Source organism: Xenopus tropicalis, chromosome 3 (genome assembly GCF_000004195.4).
Source record: "Xenopus tropicalis strain Nigerian chromosome 3, UCB_Xtro_10.0, whole genome shotgun sequence".
NCBI classification, from domain to species: Eukaryota; Metazoa; Chordata; class Amphibia; order Anura; family Pipidae; genus Xenopus; species Xenopus tropicalis.
This window is the reverse complement of record NC_030679.2, coordinates 140,621,470-140,642,729: the sequence shown is the minus strand read 5'-3', so window position 1 is coordinate 140,642,729 and position 21,260 is coordinate 140,621,470. Positions and strand designations below refer to the sequence as shown.

Sequence of the window (21,260 nt, the reverse complement as noted above, 5' to 3'; positions counted from 1 at the left end):
CATTCTTCTTCCTCCATTTCATTTTATTGATAAAGAACAACAGTGGGAGATTGAATGAAAGTTTTAATGCCATTTTTACCCCTCTCCTAATGAAATGTTTTATTTTTCTTTCCTACGGGAGGCTGGAAGAGTTTGATTTTGGTAAAATGAGTGGGAAAAAAAGAATACAAATGTTCTACTTGTCCCAATGTTATTGGATCTAGGGATGCGTTGAATGGATTGCGCTGCCTGGCCAAATCCCAAACATAACTCGTCTTTTTAAAGTATCATGTGACTTTAAACCAGAAATGACTTTCGTTTTTGTTATATTCGTTATCCCTGTGATATTGGTAAATCGCAGATGCAGTTAAGGGTTCGGCTGAATCTTTTTGGTGGTTACAGTATTTGCCCATCATAAAACCGTGTGTATTGATGTAACTGACAAGGCATAAAGACCATATAAGATTCATACCTGTGTCCAGAACCCTATGTCATCTTATTTTTTTTTTTTGGTGGTACAGCCAATCAAATTGCCATGACTGAGTCACTTATATACTTAGGAAATCAGGCTGCTAGCCACTTGTATATATATGGGATTTGGGCCAAGGGTTGCCACCTTATAAAGCTTCTAATACCAGCCAGGGTGGGAGAGGGATCTGTAGGCGGGGGATCAGGCAGATCAGGGGTGGGCCGGGGCCATAGGCACCGGTGTCGGGAAATTTCCACACCGACCTTGGTTTGGATGATACCCAGGAATCAGTATTTCTTGATACCTTTTTGATTTTATATTTATTAGGGAATCATGGCTTCCCCTGTTGGGTGCAATTCATTTTAGGGGAGGGCTTTCCCCCCTGGGATGCCATGCCACCTGGAACATGGCCACCTGGAACAAGGGCATTGTGGCCACTGAAGTTCTCTTGAGAGCACAATGGCCAGGGTTACCATCTATCCGGTATATCACCAGCTAGGGCCGTGGCCGGTATATGGATCCCTCCCTTCCCTGACCCTCACTGCTGACAGGTTTCCCCTTATACTCCTCCCATTTTCCTTCCTGCTCCACCCATTTTCCCACCCAATATGACCCCCCTGCCTGCTCCCCCGACCCAAACAGTAAGAAAAAGATGGCAACCCTAGCTATGGCAGCCAAACTCTCTAAAGAGGCAAGTGGCTACTGTGGTGACCCGCTGGTCCCCAGGTAAGGATCTACTGGCCACAGGCTGGACAATCTGCTTGCTTGAGGAGGTGGCTAGTAAGCTTATCTGGGCCAAATTGGGTCGATATGATTGGGGCCAACTATCCAGAAGGCTTAATAGGGTCACAAAGCTGAGAAACACCTGTGCCAATTGATATATTGTTTTTTTACATGTGGTCTGTTTTACATGCACCTGTATGGCGCCAATATCGCTTTACAAAGTGCCCGCCCATAGCAATGGCTGCCTTGTATCCATTCACACATGGCGGCATTAGCCATTCTCCTATATTCCTCAATACTGTAGATTCCATTAGATCTCAGGGAATTTCAAAGAACCAGGAGTTCTCGTCCTTTTCCACAAAAACCATATTCAATATGTGGGAGAAATGGAGATGATATCATACTTGTTAAAGGCATTTGGTCCCGTAAGTTACCCTGTCCCAACTGTCAGCCAAGGGGTATTTCTAATGTCTGTTCTTCCTGTGCTGAATTCTCCCGTTCCTTATGTATAGAAATGGCTTGTAGGGATGTATATAGCATGTGTGGATTTGGGAGAAATAGGAGGGTTTATACAAGTTCCTAGACTGAAGGCGTTGGCGTTGCACCGATGGCAGTTTGTGCCATGAGTTCTCTAACAGTTGCAGTTCATGTTGCCAACAGTGGGGCACTCAGTGTGACTGGGGCCGGGCATGTATTGCTGCCGGCAGTTACTGTGGCCTTCCTGCATGTACATTACCCAGAGTAGCTTGCCGGCCTTCCTACCTTTATAAGACCTCAGCACCTCTACCCAGTGCTGACTGAGCCAGGGACTATTGTCCTTAGGGGATGCCTCCTTAGCAGGGTCTCAGCAGCCGAACCAGTAATTAAACAGCTACGGCTGGGGCCAATATTGCAAATTGAATGTTATGCACCCAATGTGCATAGTCATGTCCCTAACTGACCCCAATCCCACCACAGCCAGCTCCCAAACCAGCTAGGCCCCACCCAATCCCTGCTAATTCACCCCACTACCATCACAGCCAACCCCTGGATCAGCTAGGCCCCACCCATGCCCACCCAATCCCTCTAATTTAATCCACTTCCACTACTGCCAGCCCCCAACCCCTGGATCAGCTAGGCCCCACCCATGCCCACCCAATCCCTCTAATTTAATCCACTTCCACTACTGCCAGCCCCCAACCCCTGGATCAGCTAGGCCCCACCCATGCCCACCCAATCCCTCTAATTTAATCCACTTCCACTACTGCCAGCCCCCAACCCCTGGATCAGCTAGGCCCCACCCATGCCCACCCAATCCCTCTAATTTAATCCACTTCCACTACTGCCAGCCCCCAACCCCTGGATCAGCTAGGCCCCACCCATGCCCACCCCATCCCCTCTAATTTACCCCACTTCCACTACTGCCAGCCCCCAACCCCTGGATCAGCTAGGCCCCACCCATGCCCACCCCATCCCCTCTAATTTACCCCACTTCCACTACTGCCAGCCCCCATCCCCTGGACCAGCTTGCCTCCCCCCCCCTTGGCCCCCAATCCCTTCTAATTTACCCCACTTCCACCACAGCCAACCACCGAACCCTGGACCAGCTAGGCCCCACCCTTTCCCACCTGATCCCTCTAATTTACCCCACTTCCACAACAGTCAGCCCCCATCCCCCGGACCAGCTAGGCCCCACCCATGCCCACCCAATTCCTGTTTCCTTCATTAGTAGCACCCTACCTACTGGCAGTGCCATGTATAGCTCGGAGGCTGAGAATATTAATATAAACTGATAACGTTTGGTGGAGAGTTGGATTTCTGAGAAATAAATATTTAGTCAGTCAGGGGTTGGACTTTGACCTTTGGACAGTTCAGAATTTTTCTGTAATTAGAAAAACTGAGTTTGGTCAGAAAAAAGCATCAGAGCCGAAAATTAGAAAGGTCCAGTGAATTCCAATGGGCGGGCCAATTATCTGTGACATCATTAAAAAGTCTTTGAAAGTCATGGAGTTGCTAGGGAACCATTAGACTCCTGTGCAGTGCCCCATCCACCTCCCATGCCCCTCCCATTCCCCCATGTTACAACTGGCATCTGACTGGCTTTTGGCCACATATTACACAATGTGCCAACCACTGACAGTCACATCTGACAGTTACTCGCTTACATCATACACTATCATCCCAAGTGATTCCCTGGCTCACTAACTTGCAGACAGAATGTTAATAGAGACATCTTTATCCTTACATATTTCAGTTGGGGAGGCTCAGGCTCTCCAGACTAATGGGATGTGGGCACCAAAGGTTCACATGACTTTTTGTGACAATGTATCCTGTCATTTCAAGGCTGCGATTGGGGGGGGGGTAAACCGACGAGCCAATAGGTGTTCTCCCTAAATCTCAGTCTAAATAATCCTCTTGCCACTGCTCCATTCTCAGCTTCCGGCCGGGTCAGGCTTCAGTTGAAAAGGACTGGGTTAGGGTGAGTGTGGGTCGGAAAATACATTTCTCGCAGCTGGGGGTAGGTTAGAGATAACATGGCCTTTCCTTACCCCCCAAAATGCACCAGTATTAATAGGTTCTTCTGCCATTCACATCCCGGGCTCAGGCAGACTGAGGTCACTCATTTGGGGTGAGGGGAGGGATATACTTTTCTTCTAGAAGCCCTATCCTATGTAAGGACATGGCACTAGCAAAAACAGCAGCGCCACCTTGCTTTATGGCAGGGAAACAGTGAGGTTCCTCTGTGATTGGCTAATATCCCCCTAATATCAGATTCAGGTCTCTTTAATCCTGAGTGACTGTGAATTATGGCCTCGCTAGCAACACAGCAAGATGGCGACGGGGACAGAATACGGGGACAGAATTCGGGGACAGAATATGGGGACAGAATATGGGGACAGAATTCGGGGACAGAATACGGGGACAGAATTCGGGGACAGAATTCGGGGACAGAATTCGGGGACAGAATTCGGGGACAGAATTCGGGGACAGAATACGGGGACAGAATACGGGGACAGAATACGGGGACAGAATTCGGGGACAGAATACGGGGACAGAATACGGGGACAGAATACGGGGACAGAATACGGGGACAGAATACGGGGACAGAATTCGGGGACAGAATACGGGGACAGAATACGGGGACAGAATACGGGGACAGAATTCGGGGACAGAATACGGGGACAGAATACGGGGACAGAATACGGGGACAGAATCCTATTCTATTTGTATTACTGACTGTATGGGAAATGGGATTGTTTTGCAAACAGAACTAAATCCATCAGCTCTCCACTTAAAGGGACGGGGTTATGGCGACACTGCTGTCCCTGTTCCGGGGGAAGCCGTATGACTTTGCACAGGAAGGTAACAAAGCATGCACAACTATGTGTTTCAAGCTCTTCTGGGGTTTAAGGGGGTCAGGATATGCTAAAGGGCACAGCAGGCATGGGAACGGCAAGGCTCTACAGCTGTTGTTGAACTACAATTATTGGCTGTCTGTGGGGAGGCCGGGGGGGTTGCAGTTCAACAAGATCTCCGGGTCAGCCCTTTGCCCGCGCCTGGGTTATGCTTGTGAAGATCTAAGAATAAAAATGGCCCAGATAAAGGCCAAGCTGGCCAGGCTGTTTCACTTTCTATCCTGACTTTTTTTTTTTTCCTGTATGATTTTAGAAAAAATACAAAATAAAAATATAAAAAAAAAACATGTTTTGATGCATTTTAAAAGGAAAAAAAGTGAAAGAAATAAATAGTGAACTGCTTTACATGGCTGTTGTGAAACCGCAAAGCATCCTATTTCTTTGTTTTATTGCGCGGTGCCGGCAGTAGGGGGCGATAGGGTGTCACGGTATAGAAGGATTGGGCTTCTCTAAAGGGGTTTTGTTCCTTTAAAATGGGGTTTGGGGATTGGTTACAAGTGACGCTAAAGGGCAAGTAAACTCAGAGCGGGCTTTATGGGATACTAATAGAGGCAGCACATCCCTGCAGTTACAGTCAGGGGCAAGATGGAGAGGGTAAAACAACATGGCAGTGGCTGGGAGAGTGACAGGGGCAAGATGGAGAGGGTAAAACAACATGGCAGTGGCTGGGAGAGTGACAGGGGCAAGATGGAGAGGGTAAAACAACATGGCAGTGGCTGGGAGAGTGGCAGGGGCAAGATGGAGAGGGTAAAACAACATGGCAGTGGCTGGGAGAGTGGCAGGGGCAAGATGGAGAGGGTAAAACAACATGGCAGTGGCTGGGAGAGTGGCAGGGGCAAGATGGAGAGGGTAAAACAACATGGCAGTGGCTGGGAGAGTGGCAGGAACAAGATGGAGAGGGTAAAACAACATGGCAGTGGCTGGGAGAGTGACAGGGGCAAGATGGAGAGGGTAAAACAACATGGCAGTGGCTGGGAGAGTGACAGGGGCAAGATGGAGAGGGTAAAACAACATGGCAGTGGCTGGAAGAGTGGCAGGAACAAGATGGAGAGGGTAAAACAACATGGCAGTGGCTGGGAGAGTGACAGGGGCAAGATGGAGAGGGTAAAACAACATGGCAGTGGCTGGGAGAGTGGCAAAACAACAGGTTAGAGACATTAGGGAAAGATGGAGACAATGATCGGGTCAATATGGCAACATTAGGGCTTAAAGGCGACAGACAAGATGTTACCTGTAAGACAAGATGGCACCAGTAAGGCATGATGGCAACAGTAGGGCAAGATAGCCACTGTAAGAAAAGTTGGTGACAGTGGGACAAGATGGCAACAGTAGGGCAAGATGGCTCCAGTAGGACAAGATGGAGACAGTAGGACAACATGGCAACAGGACAAGATGGTGACAGTAGGACAAGATGGAGACAGTAGGACAAGATGGCAACAGGACAAGATGGTGACAGTAGGGCAAGATGGAGACAGTAGGACAAGATGGTGACAGTAGGACAAGATGGCAACAGTAGGGCAAGATGGAGACAGTAGGACAAGATGAAGACAGGTGGCCAACATGGCAACAGGACAAGATGGTGACAGTAGGGCAAGATGGAGACAGTAAGACAAGATGGCAACAGTAGGGCAAGATGGAGACAGTAGGGCAAGATGGAGACAGTAGGGCAAGATGGAGACAGTAGGACAAGATGGAGACAGTAGGGCAAGATGGAGACAGTAGGACAAGATGGCAACAGTAGGGCAAGATGGCAATGAATGACAGGACAAGATGGCACCAGTAGGACAAGATGGAGACAGTAGGACAAGATGGAGACAGTAGGACAAGATGGCAACAGTAGGGCAAGATGGAGACAGTAGGACAAGATGGCAACAGTAGGGCAAGATGGAGACAGTAGGACAAGATGGCAATGAATGACAGGACAAGATGGCACCAGTAGGACAAGATGGAGACAGTAGGACAAGATGGAGACAGTAGGACAAGATGGCAACAGTAGGGCAAGATAGAGACAGTAGGACAAGATGGCAATGAATGACAGGACAAGATGGCACCAGTAGGACAAGATGGAGACAGTAGGACAAGATGGAGACAGTAGGACAAGATGGAGACAGTAGGACAAGATGGAGACAGTAGGACAAGATGGCAACAGTAGGGCAAGATAGAGACAGTAGGACAAGATGGCAATGAATGACAGGACAAGATGGCACCAGTAGGCCAAGCTGGAATGGTGGAAACAGTAGGACAAGATGGCACCAGTAGAGCATGATGACAATGGAAGGACAAGGTAGCGACTGTAGGAAAAGATGGAGACAATAGGACAACATGGCAACAGGACAAGATGGAGACAGTAGGGCAAGATGGCACCAGTGGAACAAGATGGCAACGGTAGGACAATATAGTGACCACAGAGCAACATGGCAACAAGTGGGCAAAACGGTGATAGCAGGGCTGTCATCTGCCCAGTTTGAAGATGGTGATGACAATGCCAAAACAAAATGGTGACAGTAGGACAAAATGACAAAAATAGGTCAAGATTTAGCGAGTAGGGCAAGATGGCAACAATAATATCTCAGCTGCCCAACCTTCAGCCCTTCAGCTGCATTTGTAGCAGAACATGGAGATTCTGTGTATCAGTGCTGCCCAACCTGTGGCCCCGGGCTTGCTGGAGCGCAGCTCCCTGCTTTGTTCCCTCGGGGCTCCTAAGATTTGTAGTTTAACAACAGCTCAAGGGGCCACAACTTTGGAGCTAATTTGCTCCATATTTTTTGCTTAGTGCCCAGAGCATTCCTTCTTTGTATTTTCTCGTTTATAACTGGATGGGAGCTGCCATATGGTTTGTACTGACTCCAGGAGAATGGGGGAAGAGAAAAAGGGTAGGTTTCTGCTAGATTCTGGGCTGACCTGGGGCATAAAGGGGCTATTACACTGTTACTATTACACTGGCACTGGGAACCAGTCCTCTTCCCTGGGGTTGGGCCCCTAGAACCGTAGGTTGGGTGCTTCTGTAGCACAAACAGGCCCAGTAATGATAAAATAAAGCAGCAGGGTTTGTACTGGGTGTGAGGTACAGGCTGTCCAGCAGGTGGCGCCAGCACTCTGTACCACGTACATTGTGTGTAAGATTTGTAGCTACGCTGGCGCTCCCATTGGCCCAAAATGCCAGTTTGGCCAAAGCCCAGCACCAGGTCTGGACTGGGAGTCAAAATAGGCCCTGGCATTCCAAGTACACAGAGGCCCAAACAGCCCCCCACCAGCCCAATAAATAGTGAGTGTCTATGGCACCTTACAGCAGCCCCTCTGGCATTTGCCTGAACCCACAGATTGCCAGTCCGGGCCTGATTTTCAGTACACAGAGGCCCAAACAGCCCCCCCATAGGCCCAATAAATAGTGAGTGTCTATGGCACCTTACAGCAGCCCCTCTGGCATTTGCCTGAACCCACAGATTGCCAGTCCGGGCCTGATTTTCAGTACACAGAGGCCCAAACAGCCCCCCATAGGCCCAATAAATAGTGAGTGTCTATGGCACCTTACAGCAGCCCCTCTGGCATTTGCCTGAACCCACAGATTGCCAGTCCGGGCCTGATTTTCAGTACCCAGAGGCCCAAACAGCCCCCCCATAGGCCCAATAAATAGTGAGTGTCTATGGCACCTTACAGCAGCCCCTCTGGCATTTGCCTGAACCCACAGATTGCCAGTCCGGGCCTGATTTTCAGTACCCAGAGGCCCAAACAGCCCCCCCATAGGCCCAATAAATAGTGAGTGTCTATGGCACCTTACAGCAGCCCCTCTGGCATTTGCCTGAACCCACAGATTGCCAGTCCGGGCTGACTAACTCATAGGGGAAGGGAAGGCCTGGGGGGTGGGTGCCTGGGGTGTCTCCATGTGGGCACAAACTGGGACACTGTATTTGCCTGGGGAGCCCTAATGTATTACCCTACTGCTAACTGCCAGCTGGTTGCCATGGGTAACAGTTAGTGCAGTTTATTGATTGGATGAATGTCACTCTCAGAGGAATGTGTATGGCTCCTCGGGCTGCATTACATCACCTCATTATCATCCTGATCAGGAAAGTGCGGTGCATGAGTCAGAACTGACACAGAAAGCGGAGCAGACTGGTACAGCAGGATCCCTGCATTCCGCTTCTATTAATACACCAGGAAACAGGCTGGGGGCGGAGCCCTAGATTTCCCATACGTAAATGAGCCAGAGCGCCGGCCCCTCCCAAAGCCAAGGAAGTACCAGCCCGTACTATGCCCAGTGTGCCCCGCAGCCCCATGTCCCGGCCCCTGACCCGCCTACCCTGTGCCCAGTGTGCCCCGCAGCCCCATGTCCCGGCCCCTGACCCGCCAACCCTGTGCCCAGTGTGCCCCGCAGCCCCATGTCCCGCCCCTGACCCGCCTACCCTGTGCCCAGTGTGCCCCGCAGCCCCATGTCCCGGTCCCTGACCCGCCTACCCTGTGCCCAGTGTGCCCCGCAGCCCCATGTCCCGGCCCCTGACCCGCCTACCCTGTGCCCAGTGTGCCCCGCAGCCCCATGTCCCGGCCCCTGACCCGCCTACCCTGTGCCCAGTGTGCCCCGCAGCCCCATGTCCCGGCCCCTGACCCGCCTACCCTGTGCCCAGTGTGCCCCGCAGCCCCCTACTAAACTCAACTTAGTATGACCTACACCAGTGATCCCCAACCAGTGGCTCAGGGGCAACATGTTGCTCCCCAACCCCTTGGATGTTGCTCTCAGTGCCCCCAAACCAGGGAGTTATTTTTGAATTCCTGACTTGGGGGCAAGTTTTGGTTGAATAAAAACAAGATTTCCTACCAAATAAAGCCCCTGTAAGCTGATAGGGTGCATAGAGGCCCCTAATAGCCAATCACAGCCCTTATTTGGCTTCTCCATGAACTTTTTACATTTGACTGAGGCTCATAAGTAGGAAAGGTTGGGGACTGCTGACCAATGGGCGCTCCAGTGACTGTACCAAATATAAAAGGGGGGTTAAAATAATGACCAAGGTTAATAGTAGAAAAATAAAAAGCTTTATTACCACACACTGTACATATACACAAAGGGAATGCCAAGGTGCCCCCCAAGGGGCTTGTCTTATTGAATTTCACCAGTCTGACCCCCCCCACATAGGAATGAGTCCGTTTCCGTAGGGAGCCAATCACCACATAGGAATGAGTCTGTCTCCGTAGGGAGCCAATCACACAGCTCACAGTATCCAAGGCCCCAGCAAGGGGTAAAACGGGCACATTTGCCCCAGTGCCTGAGAGGAATGAGGGCGGCTCGGTGCCGGTACGAGGGAAATGCCCCAGTAGGGAAGGGCGGGCTCCCCAGACTGGCGGTGTGACGCACCGATACTCTCCCAGTGAGTCACCGTTACGGCTCCGCTTGGTTTCGCTCAGCCCGAGTGTTTGGCCGGAGGCCGGTACTGCAACTCCAGGGGGCGCTGGAACCCAGCTCATACGAGTCCCACAGGACAGTAGGGTTGGCGCACGGTTTTGCTGGCAGTGTCCGGCCCCGGCAGGCTGCAGTTATACGGCGGGCAGTCTCCTTCCGCCCCGCGGCTTGTAGTTCCTTCCTCCTCCTGCCGCTGTACCTCAGGGGCCCCAGAGACACCCCGATACTTTAGCTCGGGAAGGAGAGGGTCCTCCAGTCATCCTAACCTCCCCCCGGTAATGTTCAGAACGCCTCCACCGGCCTGGAGTGGAACCCCGGTACCGCCATGGCTGCCCGGCACCCCAGGGGCTGAGCTTGTGGGATGGAGCCGATCAGTCTCTGTAACACCTCGGCCATGCCGGGAAAGGCGCCCCCTTGAGGCTGCGGCTCAGGGATCACTTGCCACAGGCAGGCTCGCTTGCTCGGAACCAGCTCTGCCATTCGGGGCCCCTCGGACCTCCGCTTGCGGCTCTCCCGGAGTGTGGGAGCGGTGTGGGGCTGAGGCGCCTCCGGGGGGAAGGCGGTAGATATGACGAGATCTCTGGCGCTGCGTAGGACCATAGCCAGCTGTAAGGAGCGGTGCAGCCGCATCCCCCCTCGCTGGGTCCGGGTGCGCAGCAGCTTCATGGCGGACAGGGAGGCGATGCGCTGGGCCTCCCGGTGTACGGCCTCTTGGTGAGCGATCATCTGGGCTCGGCTCTCCATCACTGCCCTCAGCGCGTCAGCAACTGTTTGTGTAACCCGAGTGCGGCGGGGCAGGGTTATATAGCCTTCACTGACGTCACGGAAAGGAGCCGGGGGAAGGGGCGGGGCGACGGTTAAAGGGACACTGACAGGAATAGGAATTGCGTGAGTAGCGGAGGGAAGGAAAGTGATGGGAAACGCCGGACTGCAAACTCCCTCAGGGTTACAAGAGGGCATGCTGGGAGCTGCAGCATCTGGAAGTCTAATTGCCTATATCTAAAGGATGCTGATTGGAGTCGCCGCCTCAAAACTGGCGGAATCAGCAGATTATACATACGCATGGCTGCCTAGAATTCGCACAGTCTGCAGCACGGAGCCAGTCTCGCTTCTAATTGGCCGGGGGGGGGGTTATATCCGTCCGAACGATAGTCTATAAATATCTAATCGGTAATGCGCTCCTATGTGTCCTGCTGTGGCCGCCGCTCTTTGCATCAACGCACCGGGCAGCAACGGGTTAACTGTCACTGTCCCATCACAGCCGCTCAGCTCTCTCCCCGCCCCTCCCACTAACGGATCCCGTGACTATATATGGCGAGTGTGATGTCAGCAGAGGGAAACTCGCAGCCGAGAAAGCCCCAGGGTTTCCTGTGCCCAAATATGGCCGGGCAGGTGTGAGGGAGAGCGGCCTCTGTACTGGGGCACCCACCGGGGCACTAACCGCCCGCCCTGCCCGCCATAATGTAATATAGTAGGTGAGGGGAAACACACACTATCACATTTAGTCAATATGGCAAAAGAGCTTGCACTCTAGCGTGTAAAGGCCTGGGTACCCCTGGAACTATAGCGGGGTGACTGTTACCCCAATGTTTCTATATATCTGTAACCTTGTTATGGGCTAAGGGGGCCCAGCCTGAAGGCCAGTTAGGGAGGGATTTGGGGTGAGTGCTTATTTGTGCCCTGGGTACCCCTGGAACTATAGCGGGGTGACTGTTACCCCAATGTTTCTATATATCTGTAACCTTGTTATGGGCTAAGGGGGCCCAGCCTGAAGGCCAGTTAGGGGGGGATTTGGGGTGAGTGCTTATTTGTGCCCTGGGTACCCCTGGAACTATAGCAGGGTGACTGTTACCCCAATGTTTCTATATATCTGTAACCTTGTTATGGGCTAAGGGGGCCCAGCCTGAAGGCCAGTTAGGGGGGGATTTGGGGTGAGTGCTTATTTGTGCCCTGGGTACCCCTGGAACTATAGCAGGGTGACTGTTACCCCAATGTTTCTATATATCTGTAACCTTGTTATGGGCTAAGGGGCCCAGCCTGAAGGCCAATTAGGGAGGGATTTGGGGTGAGTGCTTATTTGTGCCCTGGGTACCCCTGGAACTATAGCGGGGTGACTGTTACCCCAATGTTTCTATATATCTGTAACCTTGTTATGGGCTAAGGGGGCCCAGCCTGAAGGCCAGTTAGGGGGGGATTTGGGGTGAGTGCTTATTTGTACCCTGGGTACCCCTGGAACTATAGCGGGGTGACTGTTACCCCAATGTTTCTATATATCTGTAACCTTGTTATGGGCTAAGGGGGCCCAGCCTGAAGGCCAGTTAGGGGGGGATTTGGGGTGAGTGCTTATTTGTGCCCTGGGTACCCCTGGAACTATAGCAGGGTGACTGTTACCCCAATGTTTCTATATATCTGTAACCTTGTTATGGGCTAAGGGGGCCCAGCCTGAAGGCCAGTTAGGGGGGATTTGGGGAGGCCAGGCTGAAGGCCAGTTCGGGGGGATTTGGGGAGGCCAGGCTGAAGGCCAGTTCGGGGGGGATTTGGGGAGGCCAGGCTGAAGGCCAGTTAGGGGGGATTTGGGGAGGACAGGCTGAAGGCCAGTTAGGGGGGATTTGGGGAGGCCAGGCTGAAGGCCAGTTAGGGGGATTTGGGGAGGCCAGGCTGAAGGCCAGTTCGGGGGGATTTGGGGAGGCCAGGCTGAAGGCCAGTTAGGGGGGATTTGGGGAGGCCAGGCTGAAGGCCAGTTAGGGGGGATTTGGGGAGGCCAGGCTGAAGGCCAGTTAGGGGGGATTTGGGGAGGCCAGGCTGAAGGCCAGTTAGGGGGGATTTGGGGAGGCCAGGCTGAAGGCCAGTTAGGGGGGATTTGGGGGGGCCAGGCTGAAGGCCAGTTAGGGGGGATTTGGGGGGGCCAGGCTGAAGGCCCGTTTGGGGGGCCCAGGTTGAAGGCCAGTTAGGGGGGATTTGGGGGAGCCCAGGCTGATATATTTGGGGCAGGAGAGGGCAGACACAGGGAGTGGGTAACTATAATAAATCCGCTGACAGATTACAGAGCAGAATGACAAACCCAGTAATTATTTCTAGTTTTACTTCCCCTTCTCTCCCTCCCACGCACTGTCTGTTTCCTCCCCCTCAAACCACATCCCCCCCCCCCCCCCCCAGTATGTGTAAGTGGCTCCTTCCCTTCCTGGGAGATCCCCCCGGTGCCCCCGGTGCAGCAGTGCGTGGGTGTGAGGAAGCTGGAGGTACAGGGGCGGAAGGAGTGGATTCCGGCAGCTGCCACCCACGCAGCTGCTTCAGGCTCAGCCATATTCATTCCCCACATCAGGGAACAGCGAGCTCTTTGTAAACAAATCACTTCTAATGCGCCATTAGGATTAACTGAGCAGCCAACCAATCCCTGTCCTGTACTCACTCCTGCACTCACAGGTGGACTCACTCCTGCACTCACAGCTGGACTCACTCCTGCACTCACAGCTGGACTCACTCCTGCACTCACAGCTGGACTCACTCCTGCACTCACAGCTGGACTCACTCCTGCACTCACAGCTGGACTCACTTAGTACTCACTCCTGCACTCACTCCTATACTCACAGCTGGACTCACTTAGTACTCACTCTTGCACTCACAGCTGGACTCACTTAGTACTCACTCCTACACTCACTCCTATACTCACAGCTGGACTCACTTAGTACTCACTCTTGCACTCACAGCTGGACTCACTTAGTACTCACTCTTGCACTCACAGCTGGACTCACTTAGTACTCACTCCTACACTCACTCCTATACTCACAGCTGGACTCACTTAGTACTCACTCTTGCACTCACAGCTGGACTCACTTAGTACTCACTCTTGCACTCACAGCTGGACTCACTTAGTACTCACTCCTGCACTCACAGCTGGACTCACTTAGTACTCACTCCTGCACTCACAGCTGGACTCACTTAGTACTCACTCCTGCACTCACAGCTGGACTCACAGCTGGACTCACTCCTGCACTCACTTCTATACTCACAGCTGGACTCACTGTAGTTCTGACTCCTGCACTCACTTCTATACTCACAGCTGGACTCACTGTAGTTCTGACTCCTGCACTCACTTCTATACTCACAGCTGGACTCACTGTAGTTCTGACTCCTGCACTTCTATACTCACAGCTGGACTCACTGTAGTTCTGACTCCTGCACTTCTATACTCACAGCTGGACTCACTTTAGTTCTGACTCCTGCACTTCTATACTCACAGCTGGACTCACTGTAGTTCTGACTCCTGCACTTCTATACTCACGGCTGGACTCACTGTAGTTCTGACTCTTGCACTCACTTCTATACTCACAGCTGAACTCACTTTAGTTCTGACTCCTGCACTTCTATACTCACAGCTGGACTCACTGTAGTTCTGACTCCTGCACTTCTATACTCACAGCTGGACTCACTGTAGTTCTGACTCCTGCACTCATGCCTGTTCTCTCATTAATACGGTCTGTAACCCTTTGTTGGCAATAGAGCCAACACATTACAGCAAATGAGCCTTTGCTCAGGTGGAGGGAGGAGTCAGATGAGGCTGAACTGTATCTCTCAGACTATGCACAGAAGGTGCAATAATACTGATGGTGAGAAGGTTTGTTGGGTGTGGTAGGGGTACAGTTTCTCCTCTTGGGTGGAAGGACTATCCCCGCCATGAGTGCCCCCCATGCTCACCTTGCTCCTACTGTGAGACTTGCAGCACAGGGTTTATCTGGCACCGGTGATGTCCCACTGCCTTCTTATAGGGGCCCATTCTGCAATCACAACAGCACCAGGAACATCTGCCTTTAATCCTTCTAGGACCTCTGCCCCACACTTGACACTATGGCCACTGCTGACCAAGCCCCTCCTTACTTTCCCAAGATTCCAGTCCCCCCACACCTCTGGCTGTAATCCACAACCCCCCCCCCCCCCCCCCCCGATCAGAAGTGTGGCACCCCCAGCATCAGCCATCAAATCTATCCCATCCATTACCATTACCTGCTGCTATTATTTCTGCATGAAGATATCCATTCAGATTCACATTCAGAACTACCCACAAAATGGCAGCGGTTATACTTGGCCAATCACTGCTCTTCATTTACTCCCAACAAGCGCAACAACCCCCTCCTGAAGTGGGATCCACAGACAATGCGCCCCATACTATTGGGGGAACAAGGTGCAGGTTACACAGCCAGTTGTGCCAGTGCAGGGCAGCAGTACAATATATATTCATTACTTTGATATACTTTATTATTTTTGGTGTTACTGTTCCTTTAATTGGGCTGGTTGGGCCAAAAATACCCCAAAGTCAACGGAAGTTCTCAGCAGCCCCTCTGGCATTGGCAAAGATTTCCCCAAAAGGTCGATTTTTCCATCTTCTTAAAACTAAATAAATACTCCTATGCCACCCTGCCCCATCTTGTTTGCGAACGTTCTCCCATTATGCGGGTATTTTCCTCCAAATTTCCCTACTTTCACTTCCTCATTAGAAACAACACAGCGCCCCCAGCGAAGCTTCAACCGAACTGCAGCATTTCAGCACCAGTCACGTGACCTAGAAGTGAACTGATCGGATTAACAGAAATACACTACAAGTCCCGTGATGCTTCGCGCCTGAACCGGAGACACGTGACGGCAGGGAAGCCGAGGAGGGCGGAAGTAGGCGAAAAAGTGACTGGAAGAAAGATTGTCAGTAGGGGAGAGTTTAGAGTGTTGCGGAGAGAGTGAGACTCGGGGTCGGAGTGACAGAAGCTTGTTGCTAGGAGACAGATTTATTGTTATTATTAGAGGTACAAGTGATAGAGGTGCGGGGCAGGGAGCGGGGGGAGATGAGTTTATACACGTGTTTATATAAACAGAGGCTGTGAGGGGAGGGGGCAGAGTGCGGCCCCAGGGATGGGAGAGATACCCTGCTAGCCCCTATACTCACATATACACACACACACACATATATATATACAGGTATAGAGAGAGACAGGAGCTTATATAGAGGCTGTAGATTCCTATAAGGGCAGCTGGGGCAGAGAATGCAGTAAGTGCCTGGGCACTCTAGGGGCGCTATGTAAGTACAGACATAGATTATTGTATAGAGTTAGATAGAAGGGGAAATAAGCCAAAACAGGAAGAAAAGCCAAAATGTCTCTGGACGATCCATTCTCAGTGGTGAGAGGGTGAGTATTGGCTTCTTATTCCAGCAAATGGGCAGTGCCATGCTGCCTGTCTCCTGTGCCCGGGGGGTTACCATAGAGACCGCAGCGAGGGGCGCCAGGGAGTATACAGGGACATGTGGGGTTCTGCCTATAGGGGAGACAGATTGTGTGACTACTGGGGGTCCTAAGAAGTATAGGGGCCCAGAGGGGCACTGACTAATAACAAGGGGTTTAGGGGGCCCAGAGGGGCACTGACTGATAACAGGGGGTATAGGGGCCCAGCGGGGCACTGACTGATAACAGGGGGTATAGGGGGCCCAGAGGGGCACTGACTAATAACAAGGGGTATAGGGGGCCCAGTGGGGCACTGACTGATAACAGGGGGTATAGGGGGCCCAGTGGGGCACTGACTGATAACAGGGGGTATAGGGGGCCCAGAGGGGCACTGACTAATAACAAGGGGTATAGGGGGCCCAGTGGGGCACTGACTGATAACAGGGGGTATAGGGGGCCCAGAGGGGCACTGACTGATAACAAGGGGTATAGGGGGCCCAGTGGGGCACTGACTGATAACAGGGGGTATAGGGGGCCCAGAGGGGCACTGACTGATAACAGGGGGTATAGGGGGCCCAGAGGGGCACTGACTGATAACAGGGGGTATAGGGGGCCCAGAGGGGCACTGACTGATAACAGGGGGTATAGGGGGCCCAGTGGGGCACTGACTGATAACAGGGGGTATAGGGGGCCCAGAGGGGCACTGACTGATAACAGGGGGTATAGGGGGCCCAGTGGGGCACTGACTGATAACAGGGGGTATAGGGGGCCCAGAGGGGCACTGACTGATAACAGGGGGTATAGGGGGCCCAGAGGGGCACTGACTGATAACGGGGTATAGGGGGCCCAGCCGGGCACTGACTGATAACAGGGGGTATAGGGGGCCCAGAGGGGCACTGACTGATAACAGGGGGTATAGGGGGCCCAGTGGGGTACTGACTGATAACGGGGTATAGGGGGCCCAGCGGGGCACTGACTGATAACAGGGGGTATAGGGGGCCCAGTGGGGCACTGACTGATAACAGGGGGTATAGGGGGCCCAGTGGGGTACTGACTGATAACAGGGGGTATAGGGGCCCAGAGGGGCACTGACTGATAACGGGGTATAGGGGGCCCAGTGGGGCACTGACTGATAACAGGAGGTATAGGGGGCCCAGTGGGGCACTGACTGATAACAGGGGGTATAGGGGGCCCAGCGGGGCACTGACTGATAACAGGGGGTATAGGGGGCCCAGTGGGGCACTGACTGATAACAGGAGGTATAGGGGGCCCAGTGGGGCACTGACTGATAACAGGAGGTATAGGGGCCCAGCGGGGCACTGACTGATAACAGGGGGTATAGGGGGCCCAGTGGGGCACTGACTGATAACAGGGGGTATAGGGGGCCCAGTGGGGCACTGACTCAGTTGCAATATATATTTCTAACTTGTTCCCAAAGTTAAGAGGGTCCCTAAAATGACTTTTCTATGGGGTCCAGTAAAGTCTCTTTATGCCGATGGCAAGCGCTTCCTGCACCTTGTCATTCCCAAGGCTCAAACCATCCGTGGCCTGTAGTGAAGCCCGCCCTACAAGGATGTCAAACAGACCTGTGTATTACAACTCCCCCCCACTCACTGACTGACTGACTGACTGACTTCCCTGCCCTAGAAAGTAAACACAGGTCAGGCTGGCTGGGCTTTGCCTTGTGCTAGAGACCATAACCAAAGATGAAGTTATACCGTAAAACATAGACATTTGGCTGCCACCAACCCTTTCCCTGGGAGTCATTTCCCTATAGTAGTGCTGTTAGTCAGGGCCCCATAGTTAAAACAAAACTAGACTCCTCCCTTTCTCCCCCCTCGTTCCTCTGGTAGCCATCTCTCTGTCCTGTATTACTCTCTTTCTCCCCCCGCAGAGAGGTGCAGAAGGCTCTGAACACCAGCCGGGGTTTGTACCAGCGCTGGTGTGAACTCCTCCAAGAAAGCCAAGTTACCAGTGCCGAAGAGTTTGATTGGACGACCAACGAGTTGCGGAATTCCTTGCGCAGCATTGAATGGGATCTGGAGGATCTGGAAGAAACCATCAGTATCCTAATTGGTCAGACACAGTGCCAGTCCCTGTCAGGTAACCCTGAAATAGCCCGAGAGGCACCTAGTTGATACCAGGCATATTGATAGGAGGCCCCGAGGTGGCCCATCTAACATACTGGCGCTAGAATAAACCCATGGGATACAAAAGGGCCCCTAGCGTATGGGTTTATTCTACTGTTACGCTCTGTGTTGTTCCCTTGGCCACTGGTAGCCTTTTTGCAATTCTAGTCCATTCCACAGTTTTCCTTTACTCCCATCTTGGGCATCGTGGAATCGAACTCGCGAAAATTCAAGATCACCGGGACGGAGCTTAGTGAGAGAAGGAGTTTTGTGGAGCAGACGCGGAATTCTGTAAAGGTAAATTAAATTCCCACTCCTCTATTTCTTCCTTATTTCCCAGCCTGCAAGGGTCTCTCTGTGCCATCTTTGTTCCCATCTTAGCGCTCTAATACAAATTTGTTTTACTTATTTGTCTAGGAAATGAGAGATCACATCTCCAGCCCGAGATCTCTGGCTTTTAGTGAACGCAAGAACCGAGAGGTAAAAACCCACCCTCTATATATAGATAGAGTATTGCAAATCTGAGCATTCTGGCTGGCACAGTGATAGACGGGGTTTGGGATCATATCTGGGAATTCCCAAGCCGGTGAGTCTGACACCCAGTCAGAAGAGAGTAAAGCCGGAAACCACTATGAAAGGGAAATGATTCAACTGATCTGCTAGTTGTGCCAGTCTCATTGAACAGCCGACGTAATGAAGATTATTTCTGCATGTCGCGTCTCTATAGGTGCTACTAGGTGCTGGCCAGCAGCCCATAAATGATCGTTTTTCTCGTCTGGACGAGGAAATCATATCTGGCAACTCTCGCTACGTGGAGGAGCAGCAAGCGCAGCAGCAGGTGGGAAAGGCGCTTTTTATATACTGGTTTCATTTTATAGTGGCACAGAAATTGCCTTTACAGCAGTCCTAGCCTTACTTTATGGCAGGGATTTTAGATACAGAGTATCCCTAAAGCAAGATCAGTTGCCCTCCAACATAGGGTAAGCACGCTGCTGCCTGGGGAGGGCTGTGCCCGGCTTAGTGTTCTGCTCGTGTCTCTGCAGCTGATTATCGATGGGCAGGACGCGGAGCTGGAGATGGTGTCTGGGAGTATACGGGTTCTGAAAGACATGTCTTCCCGGATTGGTGACGAATTGGAGGAGCAGACTGTGTAAGTCGCTTATTACATATGATATATATATTCATATATTAGACTTAGGAGGGGGCGTGGCCTCGTGCCGTGGGACATCGTTCTGTACGAGATGTCGGTAATGGCCTTCCAGAGACACACAAAGACCCCCTTCTATTCTCCCATTCTCAGTACAGTATGGCAGCCCATTCATTCCATGGCTGATGTTATACTAGTGCTGCACTAGCTCATAGTGGTGGGAGTTGTAGTTCAGGAGCTGGGCCACAAGTTGACTTGCCTGGCAGAGATGACGGAATACTACTGTCTGCTTCTGTTTTCCCAGGATGCTCGACGACTTCACCCATGAAATGGATAACACCCGCACTCGCGTGGACTCCGTATTCAAGAGAATGGCCAAAGTCTCTCACATATCCAGCGGTGAGGGGGTGTTGTACGTGTAATGGCTACTGAAAGCCACGTCTGTGACTTGCTATGCTCTGCACTGCTGGGCCTGACTCCATTTCCCACAATGCCTTGCTTCTGTGAGTCTGTTAATCCCAGACTATGCAAGGTCTAAGCGGGAAGAGGAAATCCAAGTAGCCAGTCTGCAGCGCCACCTAGGGGCATTCCAGGCACAGTGCAAGCTGCTTCTATATAGACTCTGTTGGGGTCATTTATGAACACTGGGAAAATTTGCACCCGACCTGTTACCCATGGTAACCGATCAGATGTTAGATTTCATTTTTCTACTTGCAGCTGGCTCAACAAAAAGCTAATCACTGATTGGTTGTTATGAGTTTATAAATGAGTCCCATTATATACTAGGCATGTGTGGGTCAACCCACACTAACCCGACCGCTATCAAACAGCACCCAACTGAACCTGGTAGTCCATCTCAGCACCTGACCCACTCCATCTCTGACATCATGAAGGGGGCGGAGCAGGCGCTAGCCTATAAATAGAGGCTGCCAAAAGAAGGGGAAGAGCTAGGCCCGAAACCCACAGATCTTGTGTGGATGTCCGTCCAAACCTATCAAAACCAACGGGTCCTGCAGGTTTTGGGCCGACCCACACATCACTGGTATATTCTCTAGCAGCTCCTAGCACAGCAGGAGCGCTGGGAGTTGAATATCTGCACCACCCGGAATGCCAGCAATAGCTAAAACATCATTGGGTTCTGCAGGTGAATTCTAATCGTGACATCATTCCTGTTTGGACCAATAGGAAAAGACAATAAGGGCTGCATCAGCATTATGCACACTAGCACGTGGCCAGTTGCTAATCTAGTTTGAGAGTCAGAATCAGCAGTGCAGAGAATACACAATGAATGTATATGGGGAGTTGCTTAGTGGCCCCCTTACTGCGCGTGTAAATTGTCCCACTGCTTTCTCTCCCCGCAGACCGCCGGCAGTGGTGCGTAATCATCACGCTCCTCCTCGCTCTTATCATTATACTGATCCTGATTTTTGTTCCATGAATGTGCCGCGCCACAGAACCAGAGAACCCCACAGACCGGATTGTACCTGGGAGGACTGTACCACCGCCACCGCGTGGATGATTTTAGGGAACGTTGCACAAGTATAAGGTCAATTTGTTTTGCTTTTAGGCACGGGGGGTTGGGTGGAGCCGGGGGTGGAGCCACACACTGTATGACTGGCACACTGACAGCTGGAACATGGCGGCTCCTTTACCTGCCCAGCGTGTGAGAGAAATAAAATATTTTGTATGTGTCTCCCTGTCACTGTCTGTATCTCCTTTATAGGGTTGGCACCTCTGGGTCCTACTGCCCCTCTCTCCTGGGTCACTGGGGGACTTACACACTACAGTGCTTTGACTCTGGCACTGGCTGCTCTCCTCCC

At 52.0% G+C, this 21,260-nt stretch overlaps 2 protein-coding genes across 2 annotated transcripts; one reads left to right on the top strand and one right to left on the bottom strand.

The window, feature by feature from the left end:
• Positions 1-9,575: 9,575 nt before the first annotated feature.
• On the bottom strand, positions 9,576-11,203 carry ier2 (immediate early response 2). The gene has a single exon (XM_002940619.2). The coding sequence runs from the start codon at positions 10,916-10,918 to the stop codon at positions 10,241-10,243; it is 678 nt and encodes a 225-aa protein (XP_002940665.1). The 5' UTR covers positions 10,919-11,203; the 3' UTR covers positions 9,576-10,240.
• A 4,597-nt stretch (positions 11,204-15,800) lies between these two features.
• Positions 15,801-21,132, top strand: stx10 (syntaxin 10). Its single transcript, NM_001127158.1, is given in 8 exon segments — positions 15,801-16,131; positions 18,059-18,228; positions 18,496-18,590; positions 18,711-18,773; positions 19,021-19,131; positions 19,337-19,443; positions 19,745-19,839; positions 20,802-21,132. Coding segments are annotated over 8 exon segments (753 nt in total). The 5' UTR covers positions 15,801-16,096; the 3' UTR covers positions 20,879-21,132.
• Positions 21,133-21,260: the final 128 nt, after the last annotated feature.